The 25,088-nt window shown below is 46.8% G+C and overlaps 1 protein-coding gene across 2 annotated transcripts; it reads left to right on the forward strand.

The window, feature by feature from the left end:
• The first annotated feature begins 752 nt into the window (after positions 1–752).
• On the forward strand, positions 753–20,285 carry LOC117900975 (homeotic protein spalt-major). Of its 2 annotated transcripts, XM_034811561.1 has the most exons (5): positions 753–757; positions 9,691–9,874; positions 14,180–18,282; positions 18,423–18,503; positions 18,896–20,285. In XM_034811561.1, the coding sequence occupies exons 2-5, from the start codon at positions 9,724–9,726 to the stop codon at positions 18,923–18,925; spliced, it is 4,365 nt and encodes a 1,454-aa protein (XP_034667452.1). In that variant the 5' UTR covers positions 753–757; positions 9,691–9,723; the 3' UTR covers positions 18,926–20,285. The 2 variants fall into 2 exon arrangements, with proteins under 2 accessions (XP_034667452.1, XP_034667453.1); XM_034811562.1 differs by lacking the exon at positions 753–757 and having other exon boundaries at positions 9,062–9,874; positions 18,423–18,499.
• Positions 20,286–25,088: the final 4,803 nt, after the last annotated feature.

Genomic DNA, 25,088 nt, shown 5'->3' on the forward strand with positions numbered 1-25,088 from the left:
ACCCTGAGTCCACGGAGTTATAAACCAACTAATTTTGATCGATAAATACGTTAATCTGGCATCTGAATTCCCGCTAACTCAATTAATAAAATTTTCACAAGTCTGAATATAGTTTTTCCCCCTAAAATGTGCCGCTGTGGGATATCGATTCCCAGTTCTCCCAGCGTGATTGGCGTCGTAAAAGTGCCCCCGTCCCAGTGCCAGTGTTTCCACACAAATGCCATAAATCGAACAGATGACGATGCTGCTGATCAGCCTGTCCTGGGCTGTGGAGTCTGTGGTGGCGCATGATGACAGGCACACGTTCTGTGGAGCCCACCAAAACTCCTGCCAAGTCGCGCGAGTAATAAAAATTTCAAAAATATCATAATTTTTGATTTCCAGCGAAGAAGAGCTGGGACTGATGCCATTAAAGGGTTAAAATGAAACCGTAAAATGCAACAATAAATTATGGAAAAACGAACATCAATTAAAAGTCGTAAACGCCAGAAGCAGGCAGCAGCCAGGCAGCTGGGAGAGGAGGAGGTGCTGGGCGGGAAATGCAGTAGCTTTTGGGAGCTGCACCCGGAAGGGGGCTGAGGATAATGAACCGCAATCGGGTGATAGATAATAAAAAGGCAGCAAATGGGAAAGGAAAATGCGATGAGAGCTGGAAATAGACAAAGATCGCTGATCGCACAACAAAAACAATCGTTAATATCGGGACACACACAGAGAGGAAAGCAGAGAGAGTGAGGGAGAGGGGGGAGAGAGAGTGGTGGTGGAGGTGGTGGCATTGTTTCAATGGAAAACCCATAAAACTTTGGGAAAAATTGAAACGATTTTTACAGCAGAAGGAGCAACAAATGCAACTGCCATAAAATCATGAATCCATTTATGGATACACCAAACAACACAGACGTGAACCCTGACCCCTGAGCGCGTCATAGGGTTGTGCATTTTATGGCTTTTCAAATGTTTCCGCAAAGCAGCGGCGCGGATCATAAAAATGTGATTTTTCCTGCGGGAGGCAGACGGCTGGCTCATCCTTGGCCTTGGATTAGGCATTGGGCGTTGGGCTGTTGTGCCTGTGCCCTGTGCCCTGTGTTTACCTATAATAAAATATAAATTGTCTGGTCTATATGTAGAGCAGACATCACAATGCACCATGCACAATGAGAGCGCGATCAGCGATCCACAATGGGCGACGTTGCGTGCTCGTAAAGCCGAAAATATTGTTAAATATGGATGGATGAGGTTTACGAGCACGATCCTTTATCCTTTCGTCGAATATGGCAGGGCAAGGATGGATTCGGGTTGGACTTGGTCTACCTGTAGCTTCAACCACTCCCAATCCCCGTACCCACTCCCAGCCCGCTTTCACCCCAGCCTCCGCCTCTGACACGCGCTCGTAAAACTCTCTCTCGGATCGATCTGATATCAATTTGTTTATTTCCCGGAGACTGCTGCAATTAAAAGCAATTATGGCGCTGATAGCTTCTCCCAAAATCTGTCTCTAATTGCGACTAATTTTCTAGATCTAATTTGGATTCCATTTTTATAGCTCCTGCGGCAGAGCTACTGTGGGAGAAAGGTTTGCTGGTTTCTTCCTGGAACAGCGTCTGACATCATGTGTCTCTTGGTTTCTACAACAGAGAGTCCGGCACTTTAGCCCAACAGTTGGATAAGATTCGATTTAATTGCGAGGACTGAGGCGGCATCCTTTCTGTCAGCGTTTGCCACCAGTGATCCCTAAACACTTTGGAATTGTGTTCAAATCTCATTACCTTTCGCTCAATTAGAGATTTTCAGAGCATTTGTTTCCAGCACTTCAAACTGTGATTATCTGGGGTAAAGATTTTTAAGTTATTCTTTGGAAATTTCTTGAAAGAAAATTATAAATTTAAGTTGCGGAAAACATTTTCCCAATTTGTTTTGTACATTTATCAGATTGGTCAGGTGAAAGCCTGTGCGGACAATGCATTGGGAAGTGGAAGAAGGTTCCAGAATTGGTTCTGTAATAAATATTTCAAAATTTGTGAGACTGTTCTGCAGAGCACACAGCATCGAGCCCACTTTTTGCCACAAAATACCATCCCACGGGTCACTCATTCCAACGCCTCAGTGCCACCCTCCCCTCCCCAGCAGCTCCTGCTGTGAGAATTTAATAATTTTCAATTACCCATTTCGCGTTTTCTTTCCCTTCTTGCGCAAACCCTAATGAAAAGCTCTTAACTTTGCAGACAAGTTAATTGACAGCATAATTCATTTTTATTTTTTTTCTGTTATATTTTTGTGGTGCGAAAAATTGCACAAAAGATTGTGCCTGCCCTCCGACAACGTCCTCCGATGTGCTCCGATGATGTGCTCGACAATTTTTTGAAGTGATTTGTGCGGCCGGCCACAAGCAGCAATCGCAATCAAAACGAACGACCCTCGAGCGGCTCGACTGGTTGGGGGCTCGACAAATATAATTTTCGCAGCATTCAGCAAACAAATAAATACGAGCAAATGCAACAAATGTGTAACCAAGGAAGGGGAAGCTGAAATCGCGCTAAGTGAGTGCAATTGACAAAGGAAGCGAGCAATGAGGAGAGGCTGGAGCTGAGGATGAGGATGAGGATGTTGGTGATGAGCTGAAGAAGCTCTCCAGAAATTATGCGTGCGTGAGGAGCGCTGGAAGATGCACTGAGAGAAAATAGAGCAAACTTTAGACAGCACTGCGAATATCACTGAGGAATGTATCACTCAATTTTCCATCAGTGTAGCCATCCTTCAAGGGGACCTTCGAGATGTTCTTGTCGCCACTTGAATTCCCACCCATCTGCGGTTGCTCGCAAATCAAATCGAATTATGTCAAATATTTGATTTGATTTTGCATTGAGCACTGTTAGAGGACACCTGCACCATCGTTTGGCTGTTCGACTGGACAGGACATCCGCAAGGGGCACGGCGCCAGGTCGCAGCACCCTTGGCTCCTTATCGCCAATGAGAGTTATGAGTGGAACCAGACCCAGGGCCAAGACGGGCGGCGCCTCACGATCGAGGCCTCGACCCCGTACCTGTTCTTTGAGTTCATAATTTTCGGTTGTTGTCAAGTTTTGTCGCCAATTGTCTGCATTTCATTGACCAAAAACCGAAAAACGAAACGAGAATCACCAAAATCAGAGCAGGTAAAAAAGGTTTTCCCTTCGGTTTTTGTTGGTTTTTGGTTTTCTGTTTTCGATTCTTTTTTAATTATTATTGCCCGACGTTTATTTCGTTTTTGTTTTGCCCCTAAGACAAAGGGAAATCCTTTTTTAATATTCCCTAAAGAGAGTGCGAGTGAGGGAGGGAGAGCGGGGCCAGAGTTGGGTACGAGATTGAAGCCAGAATTTATGGCCAAGCCTCAGAGCTGTTGACATTTTCGTTATCTATTTCTGTCCGTATAGTTTTTCTGTTTTCCTTTCAGATTTCCTTTGGCCCGCAGTGTCCTCGGCTCTATCAATGAAATATTGATCGACTCTCAGGCTCAGGCTCACTCTCAGTCTCTGTCTTTGGGTCTATGAAGATATCATTATGCATCGACCTGTCTCTCTCGCTCTCGCTCTCTTCGCCATTGATTTATATGCAATTATACCTGAGCCCCGGCCCAGTGTCTCGGGCATATTTAAATGTCGCTCTATAAAAATCTTTATCGACTCCCCAGAGCTGTAAAACTGACGATGATCTCTCCTCGCCCGCGAGATGATCTCTCCCCGAGTTTTTAGCTCTTTTTGGAGTTTATTAAAGGACTCCATAAATGTTTCTTCGTTTATTTTTTCTGTACTTTTATTGGTCACTCCCTGCCTGGATGTCCACCCTGGTTCGGGAGATTTATGATCATCGGGGAGGAGTTGGATCTTCGCGACTGGTTTTGTCCCCAAATCATCATCAGCATTCCGACTACCGACGAGCCTTGGCAGTGAAGTGATTGACATGTGACTTGGCCAATAAATAAATACTGATCCCTTCCACACAATTTATGAACTGCTTTGGGAGTTCATTTTAATACAGAAAAGGGTTCATTAGGGCGGACATCCTTTGGAATTAATATTGAAACAAAAAATCATAAAATTAATGTCTTCAAGTCTTCAAGTCTCTTTTTTTCGTATGCCCAACCCGTAGCTGAAAACTAATCTCAAACTTTGATCTGTGGAACTTTAATTTCAATCTGAGAACCTGCATATGCCGACAATAATTCCTTTTACGAGTATCTAATGCCCGAGCCAGAAGCAAAATGAGCGTGGAGCAGCGAGGCTCATAAACCAAACATCAAACGTTTTCGAAGCGATTTAAATGAGTTCGCATTTTGATAGAAAATTTCTCAGCACCACGAGCCTAGAATTCCTAATTAACCCAAAGCGAAGGGGGAGTGGCTTGCCTGTGGAAAAAATGAGCCACAAAGGCGGCAAAAATGTTCAACATTAAAATCAAATAAAATTGTGTTCAAATTTGTTAAAATTCCAAAAACGGGAGCTCCCGCTCGCTCGCTCGCTCGATCCAAGCCTCGTAAAACGCACCCCGGAGCACGAACTCCCCTGGATTTTGGATCACGTAATCGCCTCAAACACCTCAGACCCCTCCTAGGCCCATGGAGTCACGCATGCGCGGAGTTGCAGCTGAACGTTCGATTAGAAGAGAGCTGCTCTCAGGGTCACAGTGAACCAATTTTAATTATGTTTCTGTGGTAAGACAACAAACGTATGAACTGTGGAATGTAATTATTTATTGGTTGGTCATTTTTCGAAAGCTTTAAGAATTTGTAGTTTAAACTCCTTTAAACAGAATTTGTTGCAGAGCATTCAGTGGCTCCTCAGTCTCACGTTTACGGATCACAAGTCCAGCCCAAGGCTCTTCGCATATCCATATAAATATATTTGCTGTTCAAACAGAAATGTAAATATTCCATGGAAACTACAATTAGGCAGAAACATTCCTTCCCGCTCCGTACGGGCCTCAGGCTGTTATAATTTTTATGACAAGTGTGAAAAGCGCAAGCGGCCAGAACAAACGAGCGAACGTTGAATCCTTTGGCAGGACACCAACGCAGACGGTGGCTGGGCTACACGGAACGTGCCTGCAGCCCGAAATATATTTGGTTGTGACTCCAATAATTGCGGCAAACGATCGCTTGGCATTTGGAATGCGCAATGCATTCGGCTTTCCAATGCACTTTCCTGCTGTTTGGCTCTCCCTTTCTCTCTCTCTATCTCGGGGGACTTTGAGGCAACCGCCTGCGGCAGGACCGTCTTGGGTCTGAGTGCGTTCCCTCATAAATCTGGCCCCGGGTAAAGCAGCCCACAGTCCAACGGAAGTAATTCCGTTTTTTATTTTATTTCAGTTGCATTTAATTTCGTTTTTACTTTCGTACAAGTAGAATTTGTGTTGTTTTCGTTGTGGATTTTAAATTAGGGCAACAAAGGGACCGACCGCAGAACGATATGGAAATTCGGTGCTCAGATTGCGCCCCTCCGATAAGGCAGAAAGGGTATCAGAACTGGGGTGACACAAACCGAGCTAACCGATTGCATTTTTGATTACTTGGGACTCGGAATCGATCGATCGCAATGAATAATTGAAAGGGTACCGGAACGGGAAGCAAAGACGATTTCAATGGGTAGCTGTTGCACTTTTGGGCATACCATTGATGGGCCCTCGTGTTTGCAAGATAACTGGGAGGATAAAGAGTCCGAATAGGAGTTTAACAGGAGATTTATTCGATAAAATTGTACAATTTTATGATCATTTGATGAGAACTGTAGGAAATAAAGCACTAAAGCCTTAAAGCCAGAAGAACTAAAAGAAAAAACTCTAAAAATAGTTTCCACAATAAATCTGAAACGTAAATATTTTATTTAATTTATTTCAGAAATATTTATAAATAATTTGACCTCCGTTTTGGTCAAACAAATCAATCAGCAATTAAATTTTCTTATAACATTTTGAGAACCAGCTTTGAGCAGACTTCTCTTATGGCAAATTTCAACCAATAATCCCTCGAAATATACAGAATAATCGCGCGTTAATTAAGCAATTTGCCAATGGCCTTATTGAGTTTTAGCGCATCAAATATAAAAAGATATTCACTCTATTGTTTTATGGTTATGATGCTAATGGATATTGAGAATTCGTGGATGTTTATGGACCACATATCGCGACCATCTTGGGCGTTTAATGATGCCTTGCATGGCCATAAAGCGGCTAACAGAGGGCCGAGAGTAACCCATAACATTACTGTACGAGTAGTTGCCCCTCTTTTTGGCATAATCGACGACTGTTGTGCGTATGTTAAGGCGTATAAGAGCTTCCCCGTGAGAGCGCGCAGCAGTTAACAGACAAAGAGACAGACGGGGAGAGCGTGACAGAAATAGCTGACATTTCGTAAATGAGCGCAGAGAGAGGCACACACACACACACATCAACGACAAGGGTTAACCCAGAGTGCGAGAGAGAGAGAGAGCGACTAAGCAGACAACCTGTAAGAATCCGAAGAGCGAGAGCGTCGCTGCCGCTGTGTGCGTTTCTGATGGCAGCGCAAAATGAGCGAATATGAGCGTTATGAATTATGTATTTGGCTTGTACATAAACAAACCCCAACACACACACACACACACCAGCACACACACACATGCTGGAAATGGAGGCGGGTGCTCCCGCTCCCATCGGTTACCGCTTCCGCTCTGACTCTGCCACTGACTCTGCCTGTTGGCTCTTCTTTCCTACTGGTGCGCAAGGTGGCACGGAGATTGGCTTTCGACATTTTTTTTTGTGTCCTGACTGCTGCTCACAATTTTTTCATTGTTTCCTTGGCTTTACTGCTATTTTTCTGCGCTCCTCTCCTGTCCCTCCTTCTCGCCATCCTTCGGTTGCTGCTGGCAAGTGTTTCGTTCCGCTGCTCCCACATTTTCTGCCAACTCTCTTCCCATCTGCCGCTACAATTTATGACAGCAGCAAAAGCAGCGACGTCAACTTCGAGAGCTTTATTAATGCTCACATTTATGTATTTCCACTTTTTCTACTCGTATTTATTGGCGTTTTTTCCTATTGGCCGGAGAATTCTTTCCCGCTCTGACAATCTTTTAGTTGCCATTATAAACCCAATCATGAACTATGAATTTCAGGGAAATGTAAAAGGTAAATGGAGAACTTCCTAGCTGAAGGTAAATTCTAGGGTCTTCTATGGTTCCTGGTTCCTTCTATGTTTCCTGAATCAGTTGTCATTTCCCTCCTAATTAGTTATCGGAATAACAAGTTCTTAACCCAAGATAAAAACTGCAAGAACTGTTACTAAATTATGCTATTTTGCTGTTCAGACTTATTCCAACATTTATTTGATAACCCAAGTCACGGTACACATTGGGTGGAAAATTATAAATCTTTGCTCTTTGCTGTAAATGCGTTTTGTTCTCCGCTAAACTCACATTCCTTTCCAATTAGCACTCCAAAAACCATCAATCATTGACTAACAGCTGTTTTTTTGCACTTCAGAATTGCTCAATTTCTTTTGAAATTTTTCGGAATTGTTCAATTTATTTACAAACAGTTTTTAATTAAAAGTTAATCAAAGGCAGAAACAAAGCATTCCAAGAGTCAATTCATAGCCATACGATTAATCATAACTCATTTGTCACATGTTTTCGCTGTGGATTGAAACAATTTGAGTAACATTTTTAATCGCCAGGTGTTTTTGGTGCGAATTTGTGGAGCAGGTACGTAATGTTTCCACCCAACTAAAGCCCAGCTCCCACAGGTATTTCTCACTCTATGTGGGGTAGAGAGAGATGGAGCCAGCCGCCTCGGAAAGAGCGGAGCACAAGCAATAAGAAAATAATTAAAGAAGTGGGAGTTGCCCAAAAAATTCGAGTAAAAAAAGAGAAACAGAAACAAAAAAGCGAATTTGATGAATGGCTCATAATATTCAACGAATACTCAGACAACACACTCACACAAGCACACCCACACACACGCACACACACTGCCGTGTGCATGTCATGCACGACTGACGAATAAGCGAAGTCAACGAAATGTTATAGAGGGAAGGGGGAAGGGCTGGGGGCGATACGAACAATAGCAAAGAACTGAAGAAAATCTTATAAAACCGAAATTAAAAAAGCAACAAAAACAGGAGGGCGCTCATAACTGCGCCAAAGCGCAAGCGGGAGCAAGAGCGAAGCATAGCCAGAGCGAGAGCGAGCAAAGCCAGAGGAGGGGAGGAGAGAGCGAGCGAGCACGCGCAACAAATGGCAGGCGCGCAGGCCTGAGTGCGAGCGGGCCAGCAAATGCTGTCACAGAAGGTGAGTGTGTGTGTGTGTGTGTGTGTTGGAGCAGGGGGTACGGGGCTGTGTATGAATTATGATAAATTATTAATCAAAGTGCGAGCGAGTCAGAGACAGAGCAAGAGAGAGAGAGTTGAGCGACTCTCTCCAGCCGGAAGCGCTCCTGCTGCTTCGTACGTTCCCCTGCTGCTGCCTGTTTCTCCTTCTTTTTTTGTTGCTTGCTTTCCTTGTGTGAGTGTGGCTCATAATTTTTCGAACAAGTTTCATAAATGCTGCCACCGTGCCACAGGTAAGAGTGAGAGAGGCTGGCTGCTGGTTGCGCGCCCACGGGCCAGAGGTCGATGGCAACAGTAACAGTAACAGTTAGCCGCATGCCCGCGACAGCGGGAGCGAGCGAGACAGCGCAATTTAATAAAAATTATGATGAGAGGGAAAACGAGCGCGCGCCGTCTGTGTGCGAGAGAGTACCGATGTGTGTGCGAGAGCGAGCGCATATGAAAAATGATATGAAATGTGAGAGGGAGAGCGTAATATTCAATGAAATGCGCGAGAGAGAGTGAGTGAGAGGGTGCCGCAGCGAGAGCGTGTGTGTGTGCGGTGGTTGGTTGAATGATTGTCCCTCTGTGTGTGTGTGTGTGTGTCTGCCACTGCTGTAATAACAACACGAACACACACAGGGAGAGAGAGCGACAGAGAGCGGCTGGGTCGCGCGCGCATGTATTAATATTGTTGGTGGGACACGAAACCGGCCGTCTGGTCGTGTGGCCGTTATTGTTTGTGTCAGTTCGACGCGCCACATCGAACGAGCAACAACGCTCAGATACAAAGATACGTTCGTTCGTTCGCTCGCGACCAGCGACAGATTCCGAGAGCAGCGTTGCGTATGACGCGTGAATCGCGTAGAGTTTATTCCCACACTTCCCCCACAATAAACGCGTAGCAGTGCAGTGTCACACATCCATCCATCCATCCATCTATCCAAACATCCAGCGATGACAGTGCCCGGGCAGCTTTGAGATCAGCGATCGAGACCACAGAGAGAGCGATCGAGAGCAGCGGCAAGGCAAGGCGGATCCGCCGACGGCAAAACGATAAAGTGAACGCGGCTCAGCTGGCAGTTGCGGTGCAGCCACAACAATAACAATAACAATAACAATAACGATCGCAACGGTAACGGTTAACGGTGAACGGTGAACATGGAGCGAGTCCTGCGCGCATGACAAGCAAAAAGTCGCCGAGATCCCGCCCGGTCCTGGGACAGAGGCCTGTCAAAATATTAGAGTACTCCCCCGCCCCACACACACAACCCCCCTACATAAAACAGTGCAATGATCAAAAGTTAACAAACAAATAAACAAAACAAAAAGGATACAAAGTCAAAAAGAGAGCGAGAGAAGAGAGTGAGGAGCGGCAGCGAAAGTGCTTAACGGTCACAAAAGTTCCCTTGATGAAAAATCACCTGTCCAACGTGCTGTGTGCAATGCGTAGTGACTTCAAGGATAATCACCAGGAGACCATCAATAAAATGATACAATTTGGCACCGTGAAATATGGCATTGTCAAACAGCTGAAGGATCGCGCTCGAAGCGCCGACAAAGGTGAGCTAAATTTTATTTTAAAATTCAAACAAAAGGGGAGAAAGTAGTGCAGGAAAAGCTGCTTTTAGGGTCTGCTGCGACTTGTGTTTTGTATCCAAATCTAGTCTACAGCCGCAGGGGGTTTTAGCTGCAGTTATAAATTATATTTGTGGCTGCAATTAATTTGTTTCTCTTGGTAGCAACACGCTGTAGTCTTTTCTTTTATGAGTGCCTGACAGAACTCGTTTGCCAAGACGTCTCTTATTTTTGCCATATTTATTGATGCATTTTGTTTGGCTCTCACTCATAATTTTGTGGGCTTCGATTTCGTCAAATCAAACCATACAACAGCAGCGAAAAAACACTTCAAATAAATATAACGAAGCGCAGATGTATGCAAATGGAAGCTTTCAAAACCAATTAATGAAACACGCCTGCCGCAGAGGCCTCCAAAAGTCGACGCATTTGTGTGCCTTTCCCAAAAGGTTATTTCTATATGAAGTGGAGCCGAAGCCATATTTAAATCATATCATAAGACGCTCCATTAAAACGAAATCGATTTTTGATTTATCATAAAAAAAACGAGATCGTGAACCGTGGGGCAGGGGCAGGGGCATGGGAGGAGGGACCAATAGCAGCTGAAATCGAAAATTGAAACAAATCGAAAAACTGGAAATGCAAAACAAAGGGAAATATAATTTATATTTATCTGTGAAACGGAGAGTAAAACTCTGCAGACAGTGCGTAACAAAATTATAAGCCAAAATATATTTTATAATCAAATTTAAGTAAATATTCCCACCATCGCTTGCTGTGGCCCACTCTCAAAATTATTAATGCTGGCCCCAAAATGTTGGTTTCCCTTTCGGGCTCTTATCAGCCAAATGGAAAAACAGTTAAAGCCAAAACGTTGTGGGTCGAAGCATTTAACATGAAAATCATAGAGGAAAATCGAGAAAGAAAAAAACAAACAGAAAAGAAATAATTTAAGCACACAACAAAAATGACAAATTTGTTAATTAACTTTAAATGGTTCAGTTATGCCGCCGAAGTGGATTTGGTCTGGGGAAATCTTATTTTCAAATGATAAGAAACAACTTTCTAATTGTTGCATGGCTGTGAAATGATTAATTATCTTTTTTATATTAATTTAAAATTGTAACAAAAGTCTTTTAAATACTTGAATATACATATAAAAAAGATCTTAACTTATTTGTTTCCGCATGCGTTCCTTTGCAAAGTGTCTCTTGAGGCAAAGTCCAACCAAAGATTTCGATAACTTTTCCATAATGCATATGAAAATATTTCGTATAAAATATTAAGCATTTCATTGAGCGAATATTCAAACATAATTTGTTAGATTTTATTATAATTATAAGTATTTAAACGACTGTTTTGCACATAAAGTTTAAATTTATGAATGCCACAAAATGGGGAAAAAGCGCCAACAAACGTTTGGCATAATGAAAACTAAGCAGTGAAAAGTTGTACATAAAAAAGAGAAACATTCATATCTACATACATACAATATGTACATATACATTTGTATATGCCTATATCCATTATTACAAATGAGTTGCCATTAAATATTTGAAAATTGCTGCCTCATAAGCTTTGAAAAGGTGATGAACATTTTTTTTGCTCATGGATTTCTGTTCGCTTTATCAATTTGTTTTATTTATACACCGCATATGACTGTGTGCATATACATTTCCATACACTGTATACAGTGATACATATGGCGATGGGCATTAATAAATGTTAACTCATTAGTGCGGCGTAATAAATTATATTAATATCGCAAAAAAGGAAGGAAAATCGCAGGAGAGTTGTTGCTTATTTCCATATGATTTATTTGGAGTACATAAGCAGATGCCTTTATATACATATTTGTGTGTATTTACTTCATATGCATATGGAAATGCTCATCAATTTATTTATTTAGCTTTATTTTGTTCGCTGCCTGCTGCCGGCCGCTTTTGCTCTGGTTTTGTAATCGAACCGAAGTCGCGCTCGCTCGCATAACTTAATGACATTAATTATTTAATTATTTTTATTTATGCGATTTTGCTGTCGATTTTTTTCTACTTTGTATTCCCCATCGGCCTGCGCCTGGGCCTGGGACTGGGCCTGGGCTGGCTCCAAAGTTCCGCTGCGAAGGGAAAAATGAAATATTTATGCCTAAAACTTCGACATGAAATTCAATTGGCAGCGCGGCGGCTGCCTCCTCCTGACCTCTGGATCGGATCGGTCTGGACTTGGGATATATTATTCAATTATGCCGCCACTCTGTTGTTTTTCCACACGTACTTTTTGCATACATTTTTATGGTGGTTCCTCCTCTTCTTTTTGCACTTTCCAATTGGCTGCACATTTGTTTCACCTCAGGCCAGCGCTCACGGTTGGCGTTTCGAGGCGATTTGCATATTGAATATGACGATGGAATAACTGAAAAATCAGCCCAGAACAGAAGTCGAAGTCAATGCATGGACGGTGGGGTTTCAGGGCGATACAAAACCAAAGAGAAATCACATCTTAGTTGGCTGCAAAGGGGGCTACATTTTAATTACAGGCAACACAAAACTTTTGCCAATAAATATGCCATTTATTTTATTTAACAATTTGCCTGAGTTAAAAAATTGATTTGCCGAAAGCTGGAATAAACCAAAAATAAAATGGATGAGCCCAAAAAAAACAGTGCTTCCCATAGGGTTAAAGCTGAAAGAGAAATTTTCTGTATTTTGTGTTGAAAATATTTAGACACATAAAGTGCCAGAAAAGTTGACACTGGCTAATGGATTGATGGACCGACAGCCCGTCGGGTGGGGGGTTTGAGCAATTATGAATATTTGTGGCCAGCTGGGCTGGGGGGGGTTCCAATTGGTGCGCTTCGTGCCGGGATTTATTCGCTTACGAATGCGCAGGGCCGTTATTCATTCGAATTTAGCCAAGGCACAATTTATGGCTTGACTTAATCCACCTTTAAACTTGCACGATTTAATTTAGATATACAAAAAAGAGCGTACACAATGGGAAGTATAGTTTCCTGCCGACGTTTCACAATTTCATATTTATTTATCTGCCAGATACAGATACAAAATGCAGAGCGCCACAGTTGTCAGTGGAACAAAATACAAAACACAAGAACAAAATAAATCTTTAAGCACACAAGCAACCCCAATCGATACACACACACACACACACATACATATGGACTTTTGGCTAAATATTTTGGATATTTATATTTTGTTTGTGGACGCCCACGCGTCAGGGCGGGCCGAAAACTGAAACTAAAACTAAAAAAAGGAAAATCAAAATCAAATCGGGCGAAGCTAAGGCAATGGCCTTTAACGAGGCAGCAGCCCCCCCCTCTCATCCTCCCATATAAACAACAAAATGCGTTTATTGTTAATGTAAATTTAACAATTTTATTGCCAATTGCAAAACGACTAAACCGCGTTCGAGACAATTTTATGTTCGTCATAATTGGCCGTTGTTTCACTTTGCCTTTGACTTTATTTCTGTCTGAATCAGAGTCTGTCTCGGCATGAATGCCGCCGCCTGAGAGGTTTATGGCGAGCATTATAATTCATTTCAATTAATTAAAATGCACTTCAGTTATCAGCAATCATAATCATAACTCTGCGGTTTCGTTTTTGAACTGCAAAAAGTACACACAAATAATTTCCAGAATTATTTGCGGCTCCAAATTGTGGCTTAAAAATACCTCAACAGCATTTTGGCTGTGCCATAATAATAATGCAAATAATATTAATGCGATCGATATGCAAATGGCGCTGATAGGCAGCCCAGAGACCATGCCTCTCCCCTCTCCCCTCTCCATCTGTATCTGCATCTGTGTCTGTGTCTGTGTCTGTGGCTTTGTGTGTATCGCACGGAAACCCGCTCAACTCGTTTGATTTCTGTGCAGAAAATATGTTTTATTATATAGCGGCCCAGAGACTGGTTCCGCCGACTCCGCACTTATCATAAATTATATTTTATGTTTCTGTTTTTGGCTTCAATCTGCGACTGTGCCGTTGGGTCTCTTTTGATTCATTAGAAATCTGTTTCCTTGCTGCACTTTTTGCACATTGAAACAATCGATTTGGAGGCAGGAACTGGGCAACAAGTGGCAGCAGCTAAAGGGGGCAGAACACATGCTGCAACAAGCTGCAAATGTAATTGCAGCAGCAAACAGACAGCCAACATTCACAGGCGATTGAGTCATGGGGGGGCAACGGGGAACTTGCCCATAACTGGCAGGGGAACTTCTTTTTCTACACCAAACTTGACGCTTGCCACTTTGCTTCTGCTTCCTTTTAGATACTGGCAGCGATCAGGAGGAGAATGGAGCCTGCTCGCCACTGACCACGGCCACGACGACAGCCAGTCCCGAGCCCGAGGAGGAACAGGAGCAGCAGCAGCAGCAGCAGCAGGAGGAAGCTGAGCAAAGAGCGGCAGAGCAGATCGATGAGGAGGAGCAGCCCATTGAGGATAACAACAACAAAGTGGTCATGACCAAGCCCAGCTCAGAGCTGGAGCTGGAGCACTCCCACTCCCACTCCGAGTCCCAGTCCAGGCCACAGTCGCCCTCGGTCAACACAGAGGAGGCAGCGACGGCGGCCAGTCCGGCAGCTGTGGCGCCCGAGAAGGACCTCGAAGTGGACGTGGAAATGCCAGAGACGAGAACCTCGGCAGCGGCAGCCACTGGGGAGGAGCCTGCGGTGGGTGTGGGCGCCACGCCCGTGACCCTGGAGGCCATTCAGAACATGCAAATGGCCATTGCCCAGTTCGCGGCCAAGACCATTGCCAACGGCTCGACGGGGGCGGACAATGAGGCGGCCATGAAGCAGCTGGCCTTCCTGCAGCAAACGCTCTTCAATCTGCAGCAGCAGCAGCTCTTCCAGATTCAGCTCATCCAGCAGCTGCAGTCGCAGTTGGCGCTGAACCAGGCCAAGCAGACGGAGGAGGACGCAGACGAGGAGGAGGAAGGGGAAGGGGAAGCGGAAGCGGAGGACGTGGAGCCGGAGGAGGAGACGGACACGTACGAGGAGGAGGAGCGCATCGCGGACATGGAACTCAGGCAGAAGGCGGAGGCACGCATGGCCGAGGCCAAGGCCCGGCAGCACCTGATCAACGCTGGAGTTCCGCTCCGCGAGTCCTCCGGCTCCCCAGCGGAGTCCTTGAAGCGTCGCAGGGAACAGGAGCAGCAGCAGCAGCAGGAGGAGGAGGAGGAGGAAGCTGCTGCCATGCGGCGACCCCCCAGCAGTCGTCGCCTGAGCGCGGAGCTGGTCCACAAGGAGAGCGCCCAGGAGGCGCTGGCCAAGCTCAAGGACATGGAGAACATGCCGCTGCCCTTCGGCTCCGACCTGGCCTCCAGCATCATCACGCACCACGACGATCTGCCGGAGCCCAACTCCCTCGATCTGCTGCAGAAGCGCGCCCAGGAGGTGCTCGACTCGGCCTCGCAGGGCATCCTGGCCAACAACATGGCCGACGACTTCGCCTTCGACAAGTCCGGCGAGGGCAAGAGCCGCAATGAGCCCTTCTTCAAGCACCGCTGCCGCTACTGCGGCAAGGTCTTCGGCTCCGACTCCGCCCTGCAGATCCACATTCGCTCCCACACGGGCGAGCGGCCCTTCAAGTGCAACGTCTGCGGCAGTCGCTTCACCACGAAGGGCAACCTCAAGGTGCACTTCCAGCGGCACGCCCAGAAGTTCCCCCACGTGCCCATGAATGCCACGCCCATACCGGAGCACATGGACAAGTTCCATCCGCCGCTGCTGGACCAAATGTCGCCCACGGACAGCTCGCCCACCCACTCCCCAGCGCCGCCCCACGCTCCCACGGGCTGTGGCTCCGCTGCTGCCCCGCCCACCGCCATGCCCGCCTTCCCTGGCTTGCAGGGCCTGTACCGCCCGCCCATGGAGATTCTGAAGTCTTTGGGCGCCGCCGCTGGAGGCCCTCATCCGTTCTTCCCGCAGATGCCAGGCTTGGGCGCCTCCAGCGACATGCCCACGGACCTGCGCAAGTCCTCGGGTCCGAGTTCGCCGCGCCAGGAGCAGGAGCAGGAGCAGGAGGATGAGGAGATGTCTGGTCGCATGCCTGTGAAGACAGAGCTCATGGAGGAGGACAAGGAGGAGGCGGCGGATGCCTCCGCCAACGAACGCGAGGAAGCGGAACCCGAGCCGCAGCCACTGCCGCTGGAGGTGCGCATCAAGGAGGAGCGCCTCGAGGAGGAGCAGCAGCAGTCCCAGCAGCAGCAGGAGGAGGAAGCGGAGCAGCAGCTGGAGGTGCGCCGCACACCGTCGCCGAGAGTGCGATCCCCGCCAGTGAATCATCATCGCAGCCATCACCATCAGCAGCAGCAGCAGCACCATGGACATCATGGCCATCACGGCTATCCGCCGGTGGTGCAGCCCATCCAGCCACCCGCGCTGATGCACCCACAGCAGCCTTCGCCCGGCTCCCAGTCGCATCTGGACCATCTGCCCACGCCGGGCCAGCTGCCGCCCAGCATGCCACATCGCGAGGACTTCTTCGCGGAGCGTTTCCCCCTCAACTTCACGACCGGGAAGACGCTCTCGCCGGAGCACAACTCGCCCATCCGCTCCCCCGCCCATGCCCATGCCCATGCCCACGGACATCCGCACCACGCCCACATGGCGCGTTCGCCCTTCTTCAACCCGATCAAGCACGAGATGGCCGCGCTGCTGCCGCGGCCCCACAGCAACGACAACTCGTGGGAGAACTTCATCGAGGTGTCCAACACCTCGGAGACCATGAAGCTCAAGGAGCTGATGAAGAACAAGAAGATCAGCGACCCCAACCAGTGCGTCGTCTGCGACCGCGTCCTGTCCTGCAAGAGCGCCCTGCAGATGCACTACCGCACGCACACGGGCGAGCGGCCCTTCAAGTGCCGCATCTGCGGCCGCGCCTTCACCACGAAGGGCAACCTCAAGACGCACATGGCGGTGCACAAGATCCGGCCGCCCATGCGCAACTTCCACCAGTGCCCGGTGTGCCACAAGAAGTACTCGAACGCCCTCGTCCTGCAGCAGCACATCCGCCTGCACACGGGCGAGCCCACGGACCTCACCCCGGAGCAGATCCAGGCGGCGGAGATACGCGATCCGCCGCCCTCCATGATGCCGGGACACTTCATGAATCCCTTTGCGGCGGCCGCCTTCCACTTTGGCGCACTGCCAGGGGCACCCGGAGGCCCACCAGGAGCCCTGCATGGAGCGCACAACGGCGCCCTCGGCTCGGAGTCGTCGCAGGGCGATCTGGAGGACAACATGGACTGCGGGGAGGACTACGACGATGATGTGTCCTCGGAGCATCTGTCCAACAGCCACCTGGAGCAGGAGGGCGGCGGGTCGGAGCGTCCCCGCTCCGGGGATGACTTCAAGTCGCTGCTGTTCGAGCAGAAGCTGCGCATCGATGCCACGGGCGTGGTGAACACCCATCCCCATCCCCATGCCCACCCGCCCGCGCGGCCACGCTCCTCCGCCTCCAGCAATGGCAACTCCGGGGGCTCCGCCTCGGCGCCCACCAGCCCCACCTCCCACCAGTCGCATCTGGCCGCCAAGCCGAGCTCCTCGTCCACGCGCGCCAGCAGCCCCGCTCGATCGGAGGCGTCGCAGGGCGCCCTGGATCTGACGCCACGCGCGGCGCCACAGCCACCGCCGACGGCGGCAGCTTCGGCCTCCTCCTCCAGCTCCCGCTCGCCGCTGCTGCCCAAGGAGAAGCCCATCAGTCCGCCGCAGTCGGCACGGAGTCCGCCCAACGGCCCTCCGCAGCCGCCTCCGCCCCCATCGATGCTCTCCTGCTCGCCGCTGCCCCCCTCGGTGGCCATTGACTGCCTGCCCCCGGGACTGCAGCACCACCTGCAGCAGCAGCACCAGCACCTCATGCAGCAGCAGGCGGCAGTGGCAGCAGCAGCCGCCGCACAGCATCACCACCATCAGATGCAGCAGCACGCGGCAGCGCTGCACCAGCACCAGGAGCAGCTGCGACGCGAGGCGCAGGAGGCGCAGCAGAAGGCAGCGGCAGCGGCAGCGGCTGCAGCGGCGGCACAGCGCCAGAGCTCCCCACAGCCCCCGTCCCGCTCCAGCGAGGTGCCCGCGGGTCCGCCCAATCCGCTGATGGGCGCCCGTCCGCCCTTCGGCATGTTCCCCAACCTACCGCTCTTCCCGCCCTCCACGACGCAGAACATGTGCAACGCGATGAATCAGATAGCCCAGTCCGTGATGCCGGCGGCGCCCTTCAATCCGCTGGCCCTGAGCGGCGTGCGGGGCAGCACCACCTGCGGCATCTGCTACAAGACATTCCCCTGCCACTCGGCGCTGGAGATTCACTACCGCAGCCACACCAAGGAGCGGCCCTTCAAGTGCAACATCTGCGATCGCGGCTTCACCACAAAGGTAAGTGGCAGATCCTAGATCGAAGTGGAAGTCCGTTTGGGGGTAGTACTGCTGGGGCGGACTGTGTAGCTAGTTTCCATCCGACTTTGAGCCAGATCTAATGGCAGCTTTCCTTTTCTCTCTTCTTGTTCCTCTTCCAGGGCAATCTGAAGCAGCACATGCTGACACACAAGATCCGGGACATGGAGCAGGAGACCTTCCGAAATCGTGCAGTAAAGTATGTAAGTTTTCCATTAACATCAAATCCTCACCCAAAACACCTCCAAGATCGCACCTTCTCGATGATCAATCATTGATCATTATGGAAATGCATTTACCTTCCGTCTGGAGTCATTCCCACTCAAAGAGCTTCAACTTTGATCCACTTTCTGTCTACCAAAATACCTTTGGCAAGAAGTTTAGTCTCCCATTCGATCGATGATCACTTAAGCTCCATTTTCTGTACCTTTTGCTCCTTCCAGAGTAGCTTAAAGTCTAGCCAAATCTCCCTTTTAGTTTCTTTCCATTGATCATTCCATGGCGATCGCTTTCCAGTCCTCCCCCCAACCCAAACCCCCCACAATTTCACTTTTACTCATGCCTCTTTTTTGTTGCTCTCTTTCTATCTTTACAGATGAGTGAATGGAGCTCTGATCGCGAATAAATAGAACCTCAATCAGCTATCAAGCACGATCAGCATGGATGAGCGATCTCCCTGCCGATATCTGGATCACTTTCCTCCCAGAAGGCTGGACTGGCTGATTCAGTCAAGATGCAATCGATTCTCGCAACCAAAATGATCTCAAGGTTTACAGAAGGAGCGAGTGAGAGAGGGAGAGGGAGAGGGAGAGGGGCACGCTGGTCGATGATCAGTTTTGTGTACACAAAGAAAGAAAATCGTTTATATTTATAAATTGTTGGCCACAAAAATATTATTTGATTGTTGGTTCCCCCAAAGAGAAAAGCGAATGCCAATCGATTCCTGAAGCACACGCAAAATTTCATAAACAATTTTTTATGAGCTGGCTAGAGGGAGTGCTCCCGCACAGACAAAAATACACCTAAAATAACCATACTAAAAAGGCGATCATGAAACGTATCCAAAGATGCATCAAAAGCAATTTGTGTTCCAGCTAAGACCTGGGCCATGGAACCCAACAAAACTGCTTGCTAGAGAAGAGACTGATAGCGTTTCATGTTCCGACAAAAAAGGAAAAACTAAATAAAAAATAAACTAAAAACGGAGGCAGATGGATGGATACTCCGCCTGGGTATCTGTATCTGCAGCAGCTGAAGAGTCGAAGGCGTAGTAAAATCAAAATTCGAATTTAAAGAGCATCAACTTAATGCTAAAATATAAATATAAATATAAATATAAAGGGGTACCTAAGCGATTCAAGCAAGACAGGCAGACATATATGATATATTGGAGTAATGATAACCGAATTCCCCCTCACGAAAACACAAACAAACCAGCAAACAATCGCCCGGACACACGTTGGTATGTGTGTTAATAATCCATTTGGAATGTGCAATAATATGACACGCTATAAATTGTAGATGCTTTTGTTTCCTACTACTCGTAAATTAGTTTTTATTCTTTCCACCTCGTGTACATAGCCACCATAAATATATACGCTATAAATACTATATGCTAATCATATTTCGAAATCCAAAATGCTTTGCTCTCGAGAAATGGATTTAGGTATGAAAACAAAATGGGAAAATCGAAAAAAAAACACAAAACAAAAACTAAGATTTATATATGAGAAATTGTGATATTAAATGTAACAAAAAAATGTGTAAAAAATATTATTGATTGCTTTCCATATCACAGATGAACAGAGAACCCACAAAAGATATATCTAATAACATTCGTAGTTAATTTAGTCGTTAGACGAGACACAAACAAAAACCCAAACTCTAATTTCACTTCACAGGAAGGCAGGCAGGAAGCGCCCCCTAGTTATAAGTATGTTTATGTGGATGACATCTAACTTATAGTCTCTATAAGCATAGTCTCATAATTTATTACGCAAAAAAACACAACACAGAAAACAAAGCGGCAAATGCAGCAAAAGAAAAACACACTTAAAAATCTATTGAGAGAAGAGAATAAACGTGAACGAATAAATATATTATATATGTATTTAAGTTATGAAAAATTAATAATATTTCGTGTTTTCTTTCCTACATCATACCATCCATCCCGAGTCTTATCTCGATCAAGGTTCTGGGAAAAAGCAAAAGAGGCAACGGATAGTTTTTGGACTGTCTTTCGTTGCTCAATTTTCGTGGTAAGCAGATGGCGCTGCTTGTAATAAAAATGATTAGTCAAGTTTATTATCGGTCATAATCTTTTAATTCGAAATCGAAACGGAATATCGACAGAGTCTCCGCACCCCCCCCTGCGAGCTGTAGTCCGAACCCCGATCTATAGTGGAGCGAGCGCGATCAGCAATGAAATATTTTTATTGCCTTTTAAATTGATATTTTACCTTCAACACAACCAATTTTTGCTGCCTGGTTTCGTCTGTTTTTGGTTTGTTTTATATCGTTAGCTTTTTGGTTTTTGTCTTTTCTTTTCTGCTTAACTTTTTTCCCCGATCTTCAGTTCTCAAAAACCCCAAGTCGATGCGGTGTGGATCGGTGCTTGGCTCTCTGGCATTTCAGTCGTTAATCAAAACATTTCTCGTTGACATCGCTTTGTCATCTTTTTAATGACGGACACCCGCTGAGCCTCTCTCTGAGTCTCTGAGTGTCTGCTCTTCGCTTATTGTTCGTCTGTCATTCGCTTTTTGTTCGCCTTTTGTGCGTGTGATGAATGTTTGAACTGGTTTCGATTTGAAAATGTCATTTACATGTTTACAGCGACCAATAAAACAATGGAATGGATCTGGGATTTGATTAGAGCCGAGGAAATGAACATTGGGCTTTGCTTTTTGAGACTTTTTAGCGGTGTGAAGATGGGAAATTGGGTAGAAAAGTGCCCGAAAAAAAGGGCATTTTCGGCAGGGAGTTTTACGAGTTTTGTCTGTTTCAAACTCCAAAATTGAGCTGCAACTTTCAGCTCCAACTATGTAAATATTTAATATCAAAATACCGCTCTGGCAGCGGGATTCCTCTCCCCGTGGCAACATCTGCTCGCCATGCAGCAAAACATGACAGGGAGCTATGCGTTCGGTGAGTAATTAACACGGTTAATATGCCAACTCGCTGACTGGCCAACGATTGTCAACTGACAAACTGTCATCACGCGCACACACACACCAAAACATATGAATGAATGAATTACTCTTACTGAATATCATTTGATCCCTGAGACACATTCATATCACTCCGTCAGCGATGGATGTTTCGCTGTGGGTAGTCTGTCCCCTAGTCTGTCAGCACCTTCGAGACGGGATTATGAAGGGACTCACAACCCTTGCAGCCGAGGGTGCAAGTAGCGCAGAGTTGAGTTGAGTTATTGCTGGGTGTCTGACGATCCATGTTGATGTTAATTTGGGGCGTGTAGTTGCCCATTCGCATTCCTGCAGTTTATTTACAGGTTTTGTTTCTCTTTTTTCAACCGTTTTGTCACACATAGCCCAAGCGGCTTCCGCTTCGTCCCTTCCGTTCTCTGCACATTCCCATTTTTAGTTGTGTTTAGTTTAATTTGGGGCAATTTAATGGATTTACGGCACGAGAGGGCAAACGTTTCCATTGCTGCTGCCTCTGCTGCTGCTCCCCGTGCTGCCCGTTAAATGGCATCAAATTTAACTGGCAAATAAAGTTGCTGCTCCACGCACTAACTGTACAGCAGCAATCGTCTGATAACTATTAAGATAACTACTGCAGCCATATTCGGGCTTCGGATGGGGTTTGGGTTTAGGTTTGCGGACTCGACTGGGGCAAATCCTTGAAAACGCTGGCAATAAATGCAAAAATCCTTACAAATAATATGAGAATGGTTATGGGCACACTGTTTGGGCTTATCGCAGGCATAAAAACCCAACCCAACCCAATCCAAACCAGCAAACAAACACCAAAAACAATCTAAACAAGAAAAATTGCACAAATTGCCGGGGCTTCGGTTTCATCGTCTCAGCCTCTCTCTTTCTCTCTCTCTCTCTTTCTCTCTGTGACCCAAACGTCATCATCCTCATCAGCACAGTGGGCGCCATACTATTCCAACTCATAACAATTGAAATGTCATCGCTGAACAGGATTTATATGCACCTCGCACTGGCGCTAATTGATTGACGCTTCCTGCTGTGTTTTTTGTCCATATTTGATGTACGATTACACGGCTCACATTTGATTGTTTCCGCTTCAAGTTCGTTGGTTTCGCTGATCGATATCGCTGAGATATTGATTGAAATTTATATTGCACTGAGAGCGCGACATTAAAAAACATTTAGCAAATTTAATAAATTGTGCTTAAAGGATGCCGCTTTTGAGTTTTTTGAAAAGATAAACAGAAGCACTTTATATTAATTAGAAAATTATGGAAATTAAAATTACATTTATGGTATAAATGATGTTGAATAAAAGTACTTAAATGGCAATAAAAATAATGCCATTAATATTTCAAACCTCATCCAAGTTTAACGTTTTTAAATAACTTGGAGAGTATGCCCATCGATAGACCTACTTTGCCCCATTGTGCATCTAAGCAACATGCCCAGCGACACTCTCAACACCAGCAACAAAGGCAATAACAGCAGCAGCAGCACAAACACTAATGCAAATACCCAACACACACACAGAATGAGTGGGTGGGGTGTTGCGGGGGGTAAAACCACTTCTATAGGAAAATCTAACGATTTGTTTGCATTTTTATTATTTCCTGCTGCCGCTGCTGAAATTGTCACACAAAATAAAATAAAACTAACAACAATCATTCCAACAAATATCAACAGGAATATGCGGTGGCGGCCTAAGCCCGAGGCCCAAGCACCCAAACCCGTGCCGCTCGTACTCCTGGTTCGTGCAACAACAGCAACAACACCCGCCTTAATGGTGTTTGAGTAGCCGTATCTGTGTATCGGCAAGTGTCACTTTGGCACATCATTTGGATCCCCGGACACACAATGGCGGCCTCCGCCGTTTGAGCTACCGCCAGAGTCGGATCCGAGCACAGGCCAGGTCGTAGCATTTTGACGTCGGCAGATTCGGAGAGGTCTACTCTGTCTCTGCGACACACCGACGGGTCCACTCGGAGAGTGAAGCTGGGGACAGCGATTGAAGCTCAGTGAAGACTGAGGCTGAAGCTGGGCCCTGCAGCTGCAGTCGGCCTAGACCTGGCGACGACTCTTTGGGCCAAGGCGCTGCCTGAGCCCGCCGCCTCGTCTTGGCATTTGACATGCGCTCGCATTTAGGCAACATTATGCACAGGATTAGTTGACAGCCAGCAGTGCCACCGATTCCCATTCCCAGACTCTCACTCTCCACTGGTCACGTGCGTGCCGCGGCTTTGCTTGTGTCAGTGTCTCGTTGCATATGGCTCGTGCCTGTCTTTGGGCAATCGACACCATCATAATATTGTGCTGCCAGATTAATTGGCTGCCCCTCACTCGGATGATATATTATTGTAGCACTCTTTGTTTATGGCTGGGCGTTATTTGTCGATATTTTTGCGGCTTATTTGATTTACTTACTTTTGCGGTTACAAGAAGTACACCCACGGCACACTTGTGTAAGCCAGGGATAAGCTAAAGAGCAGAGCTGCGAGTGCCACTGAAGTTAGATAAAAGAAGTTGGGAGCAAGTTTTGACAGCAACAGTATCGAAATAAATTGTGTTCATACTTTGATGTGGTATTATTACAGTATATCTGCTACTTGTATGAATGCAATAGGAATTCTAGTTACATGTTTCAGCGATGAAAGACACTCAAGAGATTTCACATAAAAAAGTGAATATTTTTGTCGGGTTTCCCAGCCCGACATTTATTCGTAAAAGGCACAAATTACAGCCAACGCATCACTAGTGTTCGCTATTTTGCGGTACTCACTGTGCCCAAAACATAGTTGTCGCTTTTGCTTACGAGCGGCAGCGGCCGTTCTTTCGTCTCTCTATCCCGCCTTCTTCGTTTCTGCACCTTTCTCACGCGCTAGCTAAGCTTCTGCTACCTGCTCCACCCGCTCTCTTTCGATCACTTTTTCTCGCTCTCTGCTGCGGAATTCTGCATAGGGCACTGGCAATTTACTGTTGCATTGAACCCCCTCGACATCAAGGCAAAAGCTTAAAAGCTCAATTCAAACTTTTGCACTACACAGAAATGTGCACCCAAAATATCTATCTGTGAATCCTCTTGCATTTGCTGCAGTAAAATATGATCAGCATGGAATCCAAATGAATCCTAGTGGGCAGTCCTGCCAGCTATTACGGCAAATGAGACTCGGGACGGGACATCCATCCGTTGGACAATCGAGTTCGAGGCAATTGGCATTTGGCTTGAGTTGACGGCCCGGGGAACGCCTTGTCGGATAATTTTCTTCTGCCGATTGAAGCTGCAAATGATGAAGCATTAATCGGAGCAGAGCGGCACTGCCCCATGGGCGTGGACACAAACGCAAAACGGAACGGGACAAAGACACAGAGAACGTCGAATAATCTGCGAGAGACACAAACCGAGTTGGGAATTCTAAGCGGGGCTGCTGTGGATGCTGGACTCTCCAGTAGTTTGCAGCAGTCAGCGCGATTTACTGCTTGGCTGCTTACCCCCATCAGCAGGGAGGGGGCTGGAGTTGTTGGTGGTGCAACGTGGTGTGAGGAATGGCCATGTGATTACATGAAAAACACTGAAAAGCGAGTCAACTTTCCAACCAATTTTTGCCAGGC

The sequence above is a fragment of the Drosophila subobscura genome, chromosome U (genome assembly GCF_008121235.1).
Source record: "Drosophila subobscura isolate 14011-0131.10 chromosome U, UCBerk_Dsub_1.0, whole genome shotgun sequence".
NCBI lineage: Eukaryota > Metazoa > Arthropoda > Insecta > Diptera > Drosophilidae > Drosophila > Drosophila subobscura.

Bases quoted from the DNA above. Each gene is read 5' to 3' on its own strand.
- LOC117900975 (XM_034811561.1), top strand. From the start codon at position 9,724: ATGAAAAATCACCTGTCCAACGTGCTGTGTGCAATGCGTAGTGACTTC. The intron at 18,283-18,422 runs GTAAGTGGCAGA...TTCCTCTTCCAG, and splicing joins ATCGCGGCTTCACCACAAAG to GGCAATCTGAAGCAGCACAT. The intron at 18,504-18,895 runs GTAAGTTTTCCA...CTATCTTTACAG, and splicing joins GAAATCGTGCAGTAAAGTAT to ATGAGTGAATGGAGCTCTGA.